Source organism: Natator depressus, chromosome 11 (assembly GCF_965152275.1).
Source record: "Natator depressus isolate rNatDep1 chromosome 11, rNatDep2.hap1, whole genome shotgun sequence".
Lineage (NCBI taxonomy): Eukaryota > Metazoa > Chordata > Testudines > Cheloniidae > Natator > Natator depressus.
The window spans coordinates 58,410,410-58,426,314 of record NC_134244.1 but is presented as its reverse complement, the minus strand read 5'-3'; the positions used below and the strand labels follow the sequence as shown (position 1 = coordinate 58,426,314).

General features: G+C 41.8%; 1 protein-coding gene across 3 annotated transcripts; it reads left to right on the top strand.

Moving 5' to 3' along the window:
• The first annotated feature begins 3,789 nt into the window (after positions 1-3,789).
• On the top strand, positions 3,790-14,796 carry CLK1 (CDC like kinase 1). Of its 3 annotated transcripts, none has more exons than XM_074967885.1 (13): positions 3,790-4,001; positions 6,132-6,289; positions 6,522-6,750; positions 8,166-8,256; positions 8,642-8,708; positions 9,156-9,272; positions 11,140-11,306; positions 11,384-11,478; positions 11,569-11,698; positions 12,160-12,242; positions 13,363-13,442; positions 14,372-14,462; positions 14,552-14,793. In XM_074967885.1, exons 2-13 carry the CDS (start codon positions 6,132-6,134, stop codon positions 14,702-14,704), a joined length of 1,461 nt encoding a protein of 486 aa, XP_074823986.1. In that variant the 5' UTR covers positions 3,790-4,001; the 3' UTR covers positions 14,705-14,793. The 3 variants fall into 3 exon arrangements, with proteins under 3 accessions (XP_074823986.1, XP_074823988.1, XP_074823987.1); XM_074967887.1 differs by lacking the exon at positions 3,790-4,001 and adding an exon at positions 4,408-4,559 and having other exon boundaries at positions 14,552-14,796; XM_074967886.1 differs by lacking the exon at positions 3,790-4,001 and adding an exon at positions 4,566-4,702 and having other exon boundaries at positions 14,552-14,796.
• The last annotated feature ends 1,109 nt before the right edge of the window (positions 14,797-15,905 follow it).

Here is a 15,905-nt window from a genome sequence, read left to right as displayed (position 1 = left end):
CTGACAAGTGAAGCCGAAGAGCCTCCATTTGTAAAGCATGCAGCCGAGGGTATTAAAATACTTTTGTGCGCCTTCTCTTTCCCCTTCTAAGCCCCTGCTTGAAAGTGAAATAAACTTACTGATACTATCCTCAGTTCCCACTTGCCAGAATCCCAAGAAGAATCACACTTAATTTGGTACACTTCAGTCTTTGCTCAGTTGAGACCTGGCGCTGAGCCGGATATATTGATGAGTGTCCTGTAATACTTGTAATAACAAGCATAGCAACTAACTGTCCTGATGCTCCATAAGAGTCAGTCTTGCTGGTCTAGGGTAGGTATCACTATGAGCATTCTGTGAAGTAGCAGTGCGCTGCACCTCCAATGACCCCTGACTGTGGCACTGAGGTACTTTTTTCTTTATGCAACCTTATTATCCTAAAGTCATCAAAAAGAGAGGGAAAGAAATGATGTACAGTATAAGAAAAACAATAGATTGCTTTTCCCAAGAAGCCATATACAAACAAATTACTAAGGAGCTCATAATTGTAAAGGTCCAAACAGCGGTTTTTCATCTCCCTTCTGACTTATCACTTTCCACCTCAGTCTCTTATCACTGGTACTGAACACACTTCCCATGCAAATCCTCATCAAATACAGATCACCTGTTTGGATCATGCACTGTTCTGTTTTCTAAGGGGAAGATGATGATTTTATGTGATTCTTTGATTTATGTAAAATCTGCTGTGATGCCTCTTTCCATTGTGGAAATTAGTTTTAGGATTAATTAATGTTTGTGGAGCGCTTTGAATATGAGGAGAGTATTCACTATGGTTAATTTGGGAAATTGGGATTCAAGAGATCTCTGAGTTCTATTCCCAACCCTGTGACTGACTTGCTCTGTAACCTTGGGTAGATCACTCAATTCCCATGCTTCTGTATCCCTCTCAGTAAAATGGGGATAATGCAGGTTGCGTTGTAAAGCATTGAGACCCATATATCAAATGTATTCCCTATGTATCAAAGTATTATTATTTTGTCCCTAAGAACAGACAATACATTTGAATGTGTGAGAAGGTATAAGAGGCTTAAAAACAGCCCATTTGCATGTTGGAAAGGAGGTAGTATGGTTAAATGTGTTTAGATACTCATGCTGCTTGTCAGTGCTGAATCTCAGTAGGGGTGCAGGCTGACAGGAATTTCTAATGGAGATTTACTTTGATGTGGTCAGTCTCTCATGTAAGGGGCTTAGCAATAACAGTTAGAATTTAAGACTGTGTTTCAAAACACCAGAAAGCAAAGTAGGGGTGTAACTGACATTAAATTATTTGTTTCTATACACTAATTAATTAAAATCGTTATCCCAAATGGAAATAGTGAAAGATTCAGCATTTCAGTCCTCTCATTTGATAGTAAAGCAAAGCTGCTTACATCTCATTATCTTTGAGGCATGCCATTTAAATATTGCAACACAGGGTGTGGCAGTGGAGTTGGTATAAATTCCTGCAATAAAGCATAATGGACCAAATTCAGCCCTCATTCAATAGAGTTGCACCCACTTAAATTCAATACAGTTTACACCAGGGTTGAATTGGGCCCACTGTCAATTAACCAAGTCCATCTGCCACAGTTGCACTAGATAGTAAAGCTATATTTATCTACAGAAGAAAAACAGTTTCTTGGTGTCAAACTAATGAGATGAGGAGGCTGTACAGTGAAATTGTGTTGTGCCTGTCCTATGGTGGCTGCTTTCTCACTTCCTGGAGCTTCTGATTCTGCTTATTATCTTATTCATGTTGCCATATGTTCCTCATTCGTTTTCACAGCTCAAGGCCTGGGTTATATTTGTTCTGCATTGCTTCTATGTAGGGTTGCCAGGCATCCGGTTTTCAACCGGAATGCCCGGTCAAAAAGGGACTCTGACGGCTCCAGTCGGCACCGCCTATGAGGCGGTTAAAAGTCCAGTCAATGGTGCAGCAGGGGCCTGGGGTTAAGGCAGGCTCCCTACCTGCCCTGGCTCCACGCTGCTCCCAGAAGCGGCTTCCAGGTCCCTGCGGCCCCTAGGCGCTGGGTTGGCCAGGAACTGGGAGGCTCTGCGCACTGCCCCCACCCCGAGTACCAGCGCCATAACTCTCATTGATCGGGAACCGCAACCAGTGGGAGCTGCGGGGGGCGGTGTCTGCGGGCGCGAAGGCAGAGCACACTGTGCAGAGCTGCCTGGCTGCCCATGTATCTAGAGGCTGCAGGAACCTGGCGTCCGCTTCCTCAGAGCCACGGTAAGCATCACCAAGACCCCGCACCCCAACCCCCGTCCCAGCCCAGAGTCCCCTTCTGCACCGGGAACCCCTTAACCCTCACTCCCCTGGCCCAGCCCGGATTCCCTCCTGAACCCCAAACCCTTCATCCCCAGTCTCACCCGCAGCTGGAGCCCTCACCCCCCCCCGTACCCAACCCCCTGCCCCAGCCCAGAGTCCCCTCCTGCACCCCAAACCCCTCATCCCTGGCCCTACCCCAGCACCCACACCTCAATCCCATACCTCCTCCCACACCTCAACCCCCTGCACCAGCCCACTGAAAGTGAGTGAGGGTGGGGAAGAATGAGTGACAGAGGGAGGGGGATGGAGCAAGTGATGGGCGTGGCCTTCTCAGAAGGTGTGGGGTTTGTGTGGGGCCACGGAGAAGGGGTGGTGCAGGGGTGTTCAGTTTTGTGTGATTAGAAAGTTGGCAAATGGCAACCCTACTTGTAACTTCTACTTCTGGCCCTAGTAACCAATGGCAACAGCAGGTGCAGATGAAAGCAACGGATTGTATGTTTGCCTGCCACTGCCAGCAGGATGAAAATTTTCCTACAGAGCCAGACACTATTAGCATGAATAGTGCGCTGCATCATGGCTACCCAGACCTACAGTAAATTTTTAAAAATCATATAATGTTCAAATCCAGTATCACAAGTTTGATTTCAAACCAAGACATAGTCATATATCTGTCCTTAAAAGAACATTGTTTGCAGCGTTCTTGCTGCTACAACAACACTGCATTGCCTCTGTATCTTTTCAGAAGTTGTTCGCAGTGATGAGGTAGCCATGTTGGTCCCAGGATATTAGCAAGACAAGGTGGGTGAGGTAATATCTTTTATTGGATCAACTTCTGTTGGTGAGAGAAACAAGCTTTCCAGCGACACAGAGCTCTTCTGGGAAAGGTTTTCAGAGTATGTTTACACTGCAATAAAAGGCCCCTAGCACCTAGTTACAGAGCTGACTTGGGTTTACAAAGGTGAGGCCACAGGGCTAAAAACAGCAGTGTAGGTATTCGGGATTGGGCTGGAGCCCAGGCTCTGAGACACCATTACTCCCTTCCCGCAGGAGCCCAGAGCGGCCGGGGGGTCCAGCCTGAGCCCAGACACTGCAACTGTACAGCCCCACACGCCAAAACCCGCTGGCCTGGCCAGCCACCGGCCTTTCACGGCAGTGTAGCCATGGCCAGGGCGACACAGCTAAACACAAGCTGGGGCAGACCGTAGTCCCACATAACCAGTTCATCCCCTGTGGCGGGAAGGGGCCTGCTACCTCCTCGGCAGCGGTTGAACCCCCTTCCCCCGTCCGGCCCACTACCCCCGGTCCCCTCTCTGGAGGCGTTCCCGGCAGGCACGGGCAAAGAAACACGCGGGCCACGCGGCGCGGCAGCCGCGCAAACCGAGCGCCTCCCTTGGCGGCCCCAAACACTCGGCGTCAGCGAGCCCCACCCGCTGACGTCACTAAGCGCACCGCGCAAGTACAAACAGGCACGAGGTCGCGTTTTTTTCCGCGACTTGCGGGCACGCGCGCGGTGCTGAAGGGCGGGCGCGCCCCTCTCCCTCCCCGCAGAGGCGGCGAACGGGCCCGCGCATGCGCACCCCTGTGTGACGCGCGTCCCTGCTCCAGAAGGTTCTCGCAGTCGGCGGCACCATTTTGTGCGTGTAGGGCGGACTCGGAGGCTCAGCAGCACTAGCAGACCCCTGAGGTAGCAGCGGCACCAGCCGGAGCGGTGAGTCGCTGGTTGGCGGTGGGGTAAAGGGGAGTGTGTGGGGGGGTATTGCCCCCGTCCGTGTGTGTCTGTGGTGGGGGTGTCGTTTCCTGCGTCAATATAGCGGGGGGGGGGGGCGGACAGATATCGCCGCCCCTGGCCCTGCTTGAAGCCCGGGTTATTGCCCCCGCCTCGGCACAGGTGCAGTGTCGCCGCCATTTGCCCCTGCACGGCTGGGCGGGGTCTCGTTCCCTGGGTGCGGGTACGATCCTTTTTTCGGCTCATGGAGCCGCCCCACCCCGTGGGGGCTCCGCTAGGGTTGTTGCGTTAATCCGGGTATAAGCCTCCCCTCCCCCCGCCGCCGCCATGTTCTGTCTGCTCTGCCCTGGATGGCGAGAAAATGGCTGCGGCTGGTCCCGTGGGGGGAGGCGCCAGCCGCGGCCTGGCGGGGCCAGGGTACGCCCCTGCCTCGCCCCAAGGGCCTTCGGTCGCGAGTGAGAGACCCGGCTGAATCTCGTCCTCCCGCCCCATGGCGAGGCCGTGCTGCCTCGGCCGCCTGCCCAGCCAAGGAGGGACGTGGTGGGCGCTCTTGGGGGCAGCTGCTGCCCCTGGGTATTGGGGCTCCGTGAGGGCGGGGGAGAGCGGCCGGGCCGGGGGGCTGCAAACCCGTTGAGACATTAGTGACTGCGCAGACCTGGAAGAGGCTTAACACGTGTAGCGAGGTGACCGCAGTGGCCTGATTCTGCCTCGTTCGTGGAGAGTTACGGGGGTCTCAGGAACAAGGGCCGATGCTGAGCGCCCATGGGAAGGGTTAGCTGAAGGTCCCCAGTCGAGAGTGAACGGGAATGTTGTTTTCCCTCCCCTGACTCATCAGAGTAATATATTAGAGAGCATCTGAAAGTACAAGGGCGGCAGGATTGCTAGCGTTGGAGGCACAGCAAAATGTCCAAACGGGGATACAGGGTGTTAGGTTCATATTTATGTTGTGTGTGTGTGGCAGGAGTGTGTGTTAGGAACTTGAATTGGTTTATGGTTGAAGGGTGGGCTAGGAGAGAAGCTTTGAGTGATATTTTTCCATTTCCTGCCTTTCCCCTTTTTGCAATAAATTAATCAGACTGCGTACATTTAAGCAGTTCACAGTGATGTTTTGGTAGAGGCTTGAGAACTTCTGGTAGGTGTAGTAAGGGGAGGAAGGTTTGAAATACTTTCCTCATGGATTATATTTTCTAAATGTACAACCTGCCCTAAATTCTTATTACTGAGGGACAATCTTCACTAATTGCTATATTTATTCTTTCCACAACTAACTCTCTGTATAACTATTCATAAGTGATGTACCTGAGTATTCAGATTCTGATATCTAAACTATATTGTTAAATTTATTCACCTCAGTTTGGATTATTGCTAATTATGTACTATATGACAGGTTTCAGAGTAACAGCTGTGTTAGTCTGTATTCGCAAAAAGGAGAAAAGCATCCGATGAAGTGAGCTGTAGCTCAGGAAAGCTTATGCTCAAATAAATTGGTCAGTCTCTAAGGTGCCACAAGTACTCCTTTTCTTTTTATATACTATATGTATTTGTGGATTATCTAGGCACTATACCCAGGGGTACAGACACTCATTTCTTAACCTGTGTGTTATATAATTTTTTTTAACATTGGCTTTAATAAAATTTGTAAGTATGTTAAAATACACAGAGTACCTTGCTAGCTTTTAAAGCATGCTGGCTGATAATTATGGATGTTGAGGTGAACAATTTTTGCTCAAAAATTGGATTTAATGGAGGGTGGAATTTGAAGGAATTTCCACTATGAACAACTCTGCAGACATGACTGAAGTTCTTAATGAGTGGTCCCTGCTAGAGTCAGAATATTTGAATTGATAGCATTTCCTATAAGAGGTTAGATTATTGGTCCATGTCTATATGGATGTAGATATCTTGATTTTTTTTTTTTTTTTTTTTTTTGAGACAAACACATTTAGGGGTGGAGCAAAAAGAATGCTATAAAACCGTAAAGTTCACTGGGAAGGCTATTTTAATCTCTGTTAGCTGTTTAGATCAGTGTACTGTTTATATTACATTGTATTGGTAAATTGTAACTGTATTTAGGATGTAATTTTAAAGGGGGAATTGGCTTGTCTGTGACAGATGCGGCATTCCAAACGGACCGAGTATCCTGATTGGGATGAAAAGGAAAGTTGGGATACCAGAAAATGCAGCAGCAGCCATAAGAGAAAGAAGAGATCACACAGCAGTGCACGGGAGAACAAGCGCTGCAAACATAATCACTCCAAAGTTTGTGATAGGTAAATAAATTTTGGATTTTTAATCATGGTAAACTGCTAAGCCTTTGTTGTAAGAACTGTTAAGTTTAAATTTCAGTAAGTAGATAAGCAGATCTGTTAACTTATTTTGTTAATATTTTCTTGATGCAGTATTTTGTAGATATTTAAAGAGTGAAGACTTCGTGTAGGAATTGTCTTAATGATTCCACTTGACATAAAGTGGTGTCAATTAAATTCATTTGTTTATTTCTAGTCATTATTCGGAAGCCAGCTCCGTAAATGAAAGAGATCATCATGACCGGCGTTACATTGAAGAATATAGAAGTGATTACAGTCAAGTGTATGAAAATGGGCACCATCACAGAGATCACGAAAATGGTTATCACAACCACAGTAGCAAGTCTTCAGGCCATAGTGGGAGGAGTAGCTATAAAAGAAAACACAAGACATATCACAGTGCCTCACATCATCATTCACAAATGGTATGAGTAATTTTTTAAACTTTTGATTTTTTTTTTTTTTTTTTTTTTTTTTGGGAAAATAACTTCTCATCTGAGCAGTAGCAGTCAAGTGTGCGAGTTCGGGAAGGTCTTATTTCTAATATTCATAGTAAATTATTCTTTCTGTTCCCCCCCCCCCCCTTGGATGAGAAGTTTCTGTATCACACAGATATACTTGCTAAACCCTAGAGCATATAATTGTTTATCAGATAAAATTCCACTGATGAATGAGTAATAACCACTGACTAATTACCTTTATTTAATAATTACCTGAAACATAGGTATTGCCCCTCATATATCTTAAAATGTAAGTCTTCATTCGTCATGAAAGGTACATATTTCCATCTTGCTCAAAATCCAAACCATTTATATGCAAGCTATTACTTAAATTTACTTTTGTTAAACCTAGTAACTTTAATGATTTTGAAATAACAAGGAGAGGCATATGTGCAGTCAGTTTTTTTTTTTTTTTTTTGCAACTGTTAATTAACAATGTCTGATAAACAAGTGCAGTATTGTTTTGAGTATCCGACATGCATGCTGCTTATCCACTGGCAGGGCATGCTGTCTGATCTCTTAATGTAGTTGTGCTTAACTTCAGTTGACAGAACAGTTGAAGACAATATGGTTTATACCAGTGGTTCTCAAACTTTTGTACTGGTGACCCCTTTCACATAGCAAGCCTCTGTGTGACCCCCCCCATATAAAAATGTGTTTTTAATTTATAACACCATTATAAATGCTGGAGGGAAAAAGCGGGGTTTGGGGTGGAGGTTTACAGCTTGTGGGCCCCCCCATGTGGTAACCTCATGACCCCCAGTTTGAGAACCCCTGGTTTATACTTTTGATAACTCTTTAACTGAAGCCGTCTGGAGTAGATTTATCTTTTTGTGACTTTTTTATTTATTCTGAAATATTACTGAAGAAGAATGTTTAATTCAGATGAATACTTTAAACTCAGATTTGTTTAACTTGGGTATCCTAATTTTGCCACAAGGCTATTTTATATAGACAAGTAAATATAAAATCCTGCTGTTTTACAGCATTAGACTTGCAAATAAGGACACTGCAATCCTAAAATAAATTTCAGTGCTTCAAGTGAACCATTTTTTTAAAAGAAAAAACAAATGTGTTGTAATTTTTTGTTGCCTTGCCACTTTGAGTATCTTATCTGAAAATCTGTTCCTTGCCATGTTTTTCTCCTGTAACATAAACTATGTGCCCTGTGAATTTCTGGGGACTGAATTTGAAATTGCTCCTGCCAACCGTTTGTGGCCTGGCGTGTATCTGAATGCCTGAATATCTCCCCGCTGAATGAATTTCGTATTCTGCCCTGAATTCACTCGGGTATATTGATTGGCTGGACGATCTTGGTGCCGCCCACATGCCGTTTCCAGAAGAGTCACCGAAGGAAAAGATCCAGGAGTGTAGAGGATGATGAGGAGGGTCACCTGATCTGTCAGAGTGGAGACGTACTAAGTGCAAGATGTATAGAATATTTTTCAAAATTTATTAACTTTTCAGATAGAATAATTTCTTTTAGAATAAGATGTCAGGGGCTTTGGAAGTCTTTTCTTTCTTTCTTGATTTTTTTTTATTTTTTTTGCTTTTGTGGGGGGGTTGTTTTTCTTTTTCTCTAGAAATTAAACATTGATATTCATTTTCCAAAATAGTAAATGAAGTTAATGAAATTTGGAATGACATAGCTGTAACTGTTTTGATGAGTTCAATAAAATAAATATTCTAGTTTAGATGTTTAGTTACACTTTTATAGAGGCACAGCCTAGATTAATCTGCATTGATAGAATTTAGTTTTGTGAATAACTAATTAGAATATCACTACTTCTTTGATTGAGATTTTTTTCTCTTTTAGATGAAATTATTGCTACTCTGGGCGAAGGTGCTTTTGGAAAAGTAGTGGAGTGCATAGATCACAAAGCGTAAGTAATTTTTTCTTGTAAATGTAACTTTCTTGTCAGTGCCAGCCTGGCCTGGTTTACAAAACGGTTGCACATTTTTAGTGAATATATATTGACATTTTATGTGAACCTTTACAAAATTTTTTGCTGGTTAGTTTTCTTGACTGTCTTTATACTCATTGCTTTTCTATTTATATATAATGGCACTGATACAGACAAACTACAGTTCACCCTTGACCAGTTAGAGGATCACATTATGCTACAGCTGTCTGATAAGTTTTGTGTCTGAATGTATGAAACTTTGTTCTTTTAAAAATAGGTTTAAGGATGAAAAGCACTAAAATCATGTTGTTGTGATCATTTGCTAGTTAGCTGGGAGTTTTGGAGTTGAATTCTGCTGTAAAGGAAACTTGTGTGAGGTGTTATGGTGGTTGTCTATAACCATTCAAAAACTTTTTTATTTTACAGGGAAGGTAGACACGTAGCAGTGAAAATAGTAAAAAATGTTGATAGATATTGTGAAGCAGCTCGTTCAGAAATACAGGTATTGGAGCATTTAAATGCATCAGATCCCAAGAGCACATTGTAAGTATAGAATTAGAATGGAAGATATTTTAGTTTTAGGATTTCTTCCTTCCTTTGACTCTTTTTTCTAAAATTCCTCTGACTTTCTTAAACCATAATTGTAATATTAAAATTAAGTACTAAGATTGACATTGTACTGCCTAAATAATCCAATAACCTTATTCTGTTAATTCCTTCGTCTCCAATGCTTATTATCTTCCCCTGTGTCCTATCTCATTATTAATCTAGATTTTTAAACCCTTCGGTGTAGGGGACTGTATTTTTACTTGCTATTTAATTATGTATGCTTCTGGCCCTCCACAAAATTATTTCTATTTGTGGTTTCAGAGTAGCAGCCGTGTTAGTCTGTATCTCTAAAAAGAACAGGAGTGCTTGTGGCACCTTAGAGACTAACAAATTTATTAGAGCATAAGCTTTCGTGAGCTACAGCTCACTTCATCGGATGCATACAGTGGAAAATATAGTGGGGAGATTTTATATACACAAAGAACATGAAACAATGGGTGTTACCATACACACTGTAACAAGAGTGGTCAGGAAAGGTGAGCTATTACCAGCAGGAGAGTGGGGAGGGGGACCTTTTGTAGTGATCATCAAGGTGGGTGATTTCCAGCAGTTGACAAGAACAGTAGGAGGGGAAATAGTTTTTGTTAATTGTATCCAGTTTGCAAATTAATTCCAATTCAGCAGTCTCAATTTCTTTGATCACTCAATTAGACCTAAAAGTGGCAATTCTTCAACAAAAAAACTTCAAAAACAGACTCCAACAAGAGACTACTGGATTGGAATTAATTTGCAAACTGGACACCATTAACCTAGGCTTGAATAAAGACTGGGAGTGGATGTGTCATTACACAAAGTAAAACTATTTCTCCATGTTTATTTCCCCCCCCCCCCCCCCCCCCGTTCCTCACATGTTCTTGTGAGCTGCTGGAAATGGTCTACCTTTATCACTCCAAAAGGTTTTTTTTCTCTCCTGCTGGTAATAGCTCACCTTACCTGATCACTCTTGTTACAGTGTGTATGGTAACACCCACTGTCTCATGTTCTCTGTATAGATCCTTCACAAAATCTCTCTGTCAGCATGGCTCTGTCAGATCTCTGACACCACCATGCTGGAGAGCCTTAGGCAGCTTGCACAGTGCTCTCTCTTCTCCACCTTTCCTTGAAAGGCTTTTTTTAAACTTTTGATCTCAAATCTCCCATCATGGTAAAATGGCTGTCAGGGGTTCTCAGACTTTTTCTGAGCCAGCATGTGTTACCCCCCACCCCCCCCAACATGCTATAAAAACTCCACAGCCCACAACTATTGTCTTTCTGCATATAAGAGCCAGGGCCAGCATTATGGGGTAGCAAGCAGGGCAGTTTCCCAGGGGACCCTGCAAAGCTAAGTTGCTCAGGCTTCGGCTTCAGCCCCGGGTGGCGGGGCTTGGGTCACCAGTCTTCAGCCCCATGTGGTGGGGCTTCGGCTTTCACCTTTTGTCCCCAACAAGTCTAATGCCAGCCCTGCTTGGCGGTGCCCCCAACCCCAGGAGGTCCTGGACTGCTGGTTGAGAACCACTGGGCTGTGTCACTTTGAAGTGGAGCTTGGAAGTGTGCAGTTGGCTTGTGGTTGTCCCTGATGTCAGCTGGGAGATCGCTTATCTGTAATTGTTGTGTTGCCTTCCCTTTAATTCTTCTAGCTCCCAGTTAAGCTAGAACAATACATTCAAACAGGAAAATCTTACTATATATTGGGATAATAACTGCATAGTCTCTGATCAGGTCAAGTACTGATATGCGTGCTGATACAGCCATTTTATGTAAACACTTGACATAGCATATCTGCTGTATTACAGTACATTTTACCGGGTTTTTTTGTTTACAGTCGCTGTGTACAGATGTTGGAATGGTTTGAACATCATGGTCATGTTTGCATTGTTTTTGAACTACTGGGACTTAGTACCTACGACTTTATTAAAGAGAACAGTTTTTTGCCATTTCGGCTTGACCACATTAGGAAGATGGCATATCAGATTTGCAAATCTGTAAACTGTAAGTATGTTTAATATTTTTCATTGTTGAAATTATTATTCTTTAAATAGCTTGCTAATTTTCATTTTCTCTTGCAGTTTTACACTTGAACAAATTGACTCATACAGATCTGAAGCCTGAAAATATTTTATTTGTGAAGTCTGACTATGTAGAAGAGTATAACCCCAAACTGGTAAATCTATAGTTTCAAATTGTTCTTGCTACAACATATCTCTGGGGCTTATTCTGTTCATACATTTAATGCTGTATATTTCATTTTTAGAAACGTGATGAACGCACACTAAAAAATCCAGACATCAAAATTGTGGACTTTGGAAGTGCAACATATGATGACGAACATCACAGTACTCTAGTGTCTACAAGACATTACAGAGCTCCGGAAGTTATTTTAGGTCAGAAAACACTTTTTTAACTTCAAACCAGCTTATTTAGAAAAAGTGTATTTTTAGTAATTTCTACTCTCATCTGCAGTGCTTGTTAATTCTGAAGCACCTTTTTGTTACATTATTGTCCTAAGTAGTGATTCTGATATGCAGCATTTTTTGAGATCAGTTTGCATTTTCAGACCAAGTCTACTTTTTCTAGAGCTGGTGTTACTTAAGAGGATAGTTAACATTTTGGCAAACTTATACTGGATTTCATGCCCTAGGCCATTTACTTGCTAGCAAGAGAACTCTGCTTTCAGTTGCCATCATAGTATAATGGATGTCAGTTGTTTAATTTACTAATCTGTCTACATCACCACTTGGGAGTAGGTTAACTGCTTAATATCACTTAAAAAGGGTATTGCTCTTCCTCCAAAAAAAAAAAAAAAAAATGGATATGAATCTTGCAAATTTTTTATTTTTGACAGCCCTGGGATGGTCACAACCTTGTGATGTTTGGAGCATAGGCTGTATTCTCATAGAGTATTACCTTGGATTCACAGTATTTCCAGTAGGTAACTATAAATTTTTCATATGGGGGGGGGAATACTTTTCTATAGCCATTCTGATGGTGAGGAAACCTTTTGTCCTTTTGTTTTGTAATGGGAACATAAAGAAGAGAACATACAACTGCACAGAAATGACCCCTGTTCACTGAAGCTTCTCTCTGCCTATGTAGAAATATAGTATACTATCAACATGGTTATTGATACGTTAAAAAATTCCAAAATCCAGCTTGTTCTCACTGTCACTTAATGGATCAGAAAAGTTGTCTTCTGCAAATAGATTCAAGATCCTAAATCCGTAACTAAAATATGTAGCTTTAAAATTGAAACATGAGTAAAACAGTGGCCCCTTTAATTTCCAGTCCCAGAGTTCATGCTTCTGTTTCCCTTGCAATAGTTTAGGTACATTGCTTGGGCATGTCCAAGTCTTAGCAGGTATAAAGCTTTACTGAGGCAATGCATCTATTTCAACTGTAAGCTTTATTTTAATGACTTCTTCTGTGTTGTAGCAAGCTATGCTGAAGTTGTATTTCTAAACACATTTCATTTTAAACATATGACCCAAAAAAGGCCAGCCTCCTGGATTTGCTTGTAGTAGGAACGAGTTGTTATGGGAGAGAAGGTAGCTTTTAAAAATAAAGCTTTAATACTTTAGCCTTGCTTAACTGCTTTTGTATCAGAGCTGCGTGGGACTCTGAATGTTTCTAAGTTTAGATGAAAACATAGAGCTTTCATTAAACTTTCTTCTTTGACCAACTCTATTATTAAAACAGCCCACCACCTCAAATTCTAATACTGAAGGCTGATACTGGTATTTTTTAACTTAATCTGCCAATGTGAGGGAAGTGTTGCTTAGTTTTGTGATAACATTTAGCTGTAAATGATTTGTGGAAGTTGACATCTACAAATAAGCTTCTGACAAGTGAAAAGCCAAGGAAGTACAGTTGTCAAAATAGGAATTAGAAAACTTTACAATTGTATATTAATCCACATCTACTTAATGGTTTTTCTGCAGTTAACTTGGGGGGGAAAAAACAAAACACCTTAGCATCTCTTTGTGAATAGACTTTTAAACAAATTAGAGGAGGGTAATAAGCTAAAGACTTTTTTTTACTCTTTCTTTAGACACATGATAGTAAAGAGCATTTGGCAATGATGGAGAGAATACTGGGGCCTTTACCAATTCACATGATAGAGAAGACCAGGTAATTATACTCAAACCTGTTTGCTTTATAATGTTTTAAAATCAAGTAGATTTTAATTTCATCTAAGTTCCAGTTCATATGTTGGTTAGATATCCAGAGTTGTGGCTGAGAACAGCAATGTTCTGCTTTCCTGGGGCTGTGGAAAATGCACAAAGTGTCTGAGGGGCATAGATATCTCAGGACAGTGTAATATTGACTTGAGCTAACAAAAAAAAAAAAACACCTGCTTACCTCTAGCTACCTATGCTGGCTGCAGTGAGTTCTGCTGCCAGTGTGCAGACCTTCAGAAAGGTTGCTTCTGTGCACTACCCTTTCTGCATGGTTGAGGCTGGACCTAGGTGAAAGTTGGCAAATGAGCACTGACTTACTGTACTAAGGAAAGACAGGAATGGAACCTCAGCACAGGTATCTTCATCCTGACATGAGGGTGCTTGAGCTAGATACTACTCCTTATTTACTGACAGGGACAAACAAATTTAGTTCTGAGTACAGTATTTTTTTTAAATTGATTTCCATAATTAAACTTCCTCTTCTGGACCATGGTCCAGGTTTACCTCACCTCAGACTGAAATAGGTCAAATGTCAGTTATGTACTGATACATTGCAAAGGATAATTGATCTGAGTCAAACCTGTTCAAAACAAATACCCTGTTTTCTTCACTTGTCTACATCTTTCTGGGGTGCTTTATTCTTTTGCTCTGTCTTCTGATGTGTCAGGTGGGATATGTGATTAGATTAGCCTGGTACATCCATTTCTATATGATAGCATATCTGCTCTTAAGTGTTGTTACTTTCACAATGCAGTTTTTTGAAGGTATTAACAATACACACTTCTAGCTTCTTACCAAAGGATTAGTTGAGTTTACGGTTATATTACTGTTTCAGAACATTGGTTTGTGATTGCCCCTCAAACAATTTTTAATCTGCAGGAAGCGCAAGTATTTCCACCATAACCAATTGGACTGGGATGAACATAGTTCTGCAGGTAGATATGTTTCAAGACGCTGTAAACCACTCAAGGTAAGAGTTGATAACTTGTCCCATGAAGAAGAAAAAAAAAATTACGTTTCCTTAACTAATGTTGCTTTTTTTCCCCTCCCCTTTTTTAGGAGTTCATGCTTTGTCAAGATTTGGACCATGAGAATCTGTTTGACCTCATTCAAAAAATGTTGGAGTATGACCCAGCAAAGAGAATTACTCTTGATGAGGCCTTGACCCATCCTTTCTTTTCTGCCCTAAAGCAGGAAAATCTCTACTTATAGTTCTCCAGAGCAGATTAGACTGTGTCAGTCAACAAAACATAAGATTTATTTATTTTGTACAGTTAGCTTTGTAAATGTCCTGTTTGTATCATGACCATGTTTCTTATTTGAACACTTAAGTTTATTTCAATAAAGCTGCTTGAAATGGCTTCTATGTAGTAGTGGTTCTTGAACACAGTAATAAACTTTAATTGTTAATGTAGTCTAACAGGGTGGCTGGTTTAGCACTTCCTGTGTTGATGAAGCAGGAAGATTTGTTTACAACAAAGCCTGTAGGTGTAAGGTAATGAGCACTTACTATAGCTGATTTAGAAGTTACAAGAATGAGGGTACACTAGAGTCACCAACAGATGTGGAGCTAATGAGAAATGAGCAGGTGAGGTAGACTAGTTTACATAAGGAGCTAGATGGGGTATTTGCTGTATTAAGCTAGTTTCACCATTATGCTGAGGAAGCTGTACCTCTAGTAACTATCTTAGAGGGAAAAGGTGGAAAAATTTCCTGAAATTTAGTTTTTAAAATGGACAATTCAGGTTTGGAAGAGCATACTAAATTTGTAAAACTCAGGAAGGCTTATACCATATAAACCAAGTTAACTTTGATTTGGCAAAACTGAAGGATAGACTTTATTTAAAAAAAATCTTTAGAAGACAAGTTACAAAGGAAGCAGATCACTACAGTAGAAACCTATTGAATACATCTGTGCACCAAAGTTCTACCAAGATCACTCATTTAACAAGTACTTCACTCACAAGGGGAATTAAATATTCTTTTCATTGGGTTCTGACAACATGGCTCCAAAGGTCTCCCTATTCTTGATTCAACAAGGATGTCCTGAGAAAGTGATGCCACTAAGAATCCAGACATTTCAGTGTTTAGCATAGCTGGGTTTTTGAACACTGGTAGCATTAGGAAGCCTATGGCCACAAGATGCATGTGCACAGTATGTCTTAATCCTACCTTCTAATGGCCATGCATTTAACACTCTAGAAACTCAGTAATTGATATGAGGGGTAGGGGAAAGGGTTTGGTTTGAGGTGAAGCAGAAATTAGCAGTGGGACCCTGAGCAGTATGCAAGTTAAAACTATGACCCAGTACCACTGAACAGTAGTTTGCCTTTAGTAGAAAATTACAACTGCAGCCACACTGACTTTTTGGTCTCCCCCTGTGCTATTGGAGATGTTAATTATGCAGTTTTAT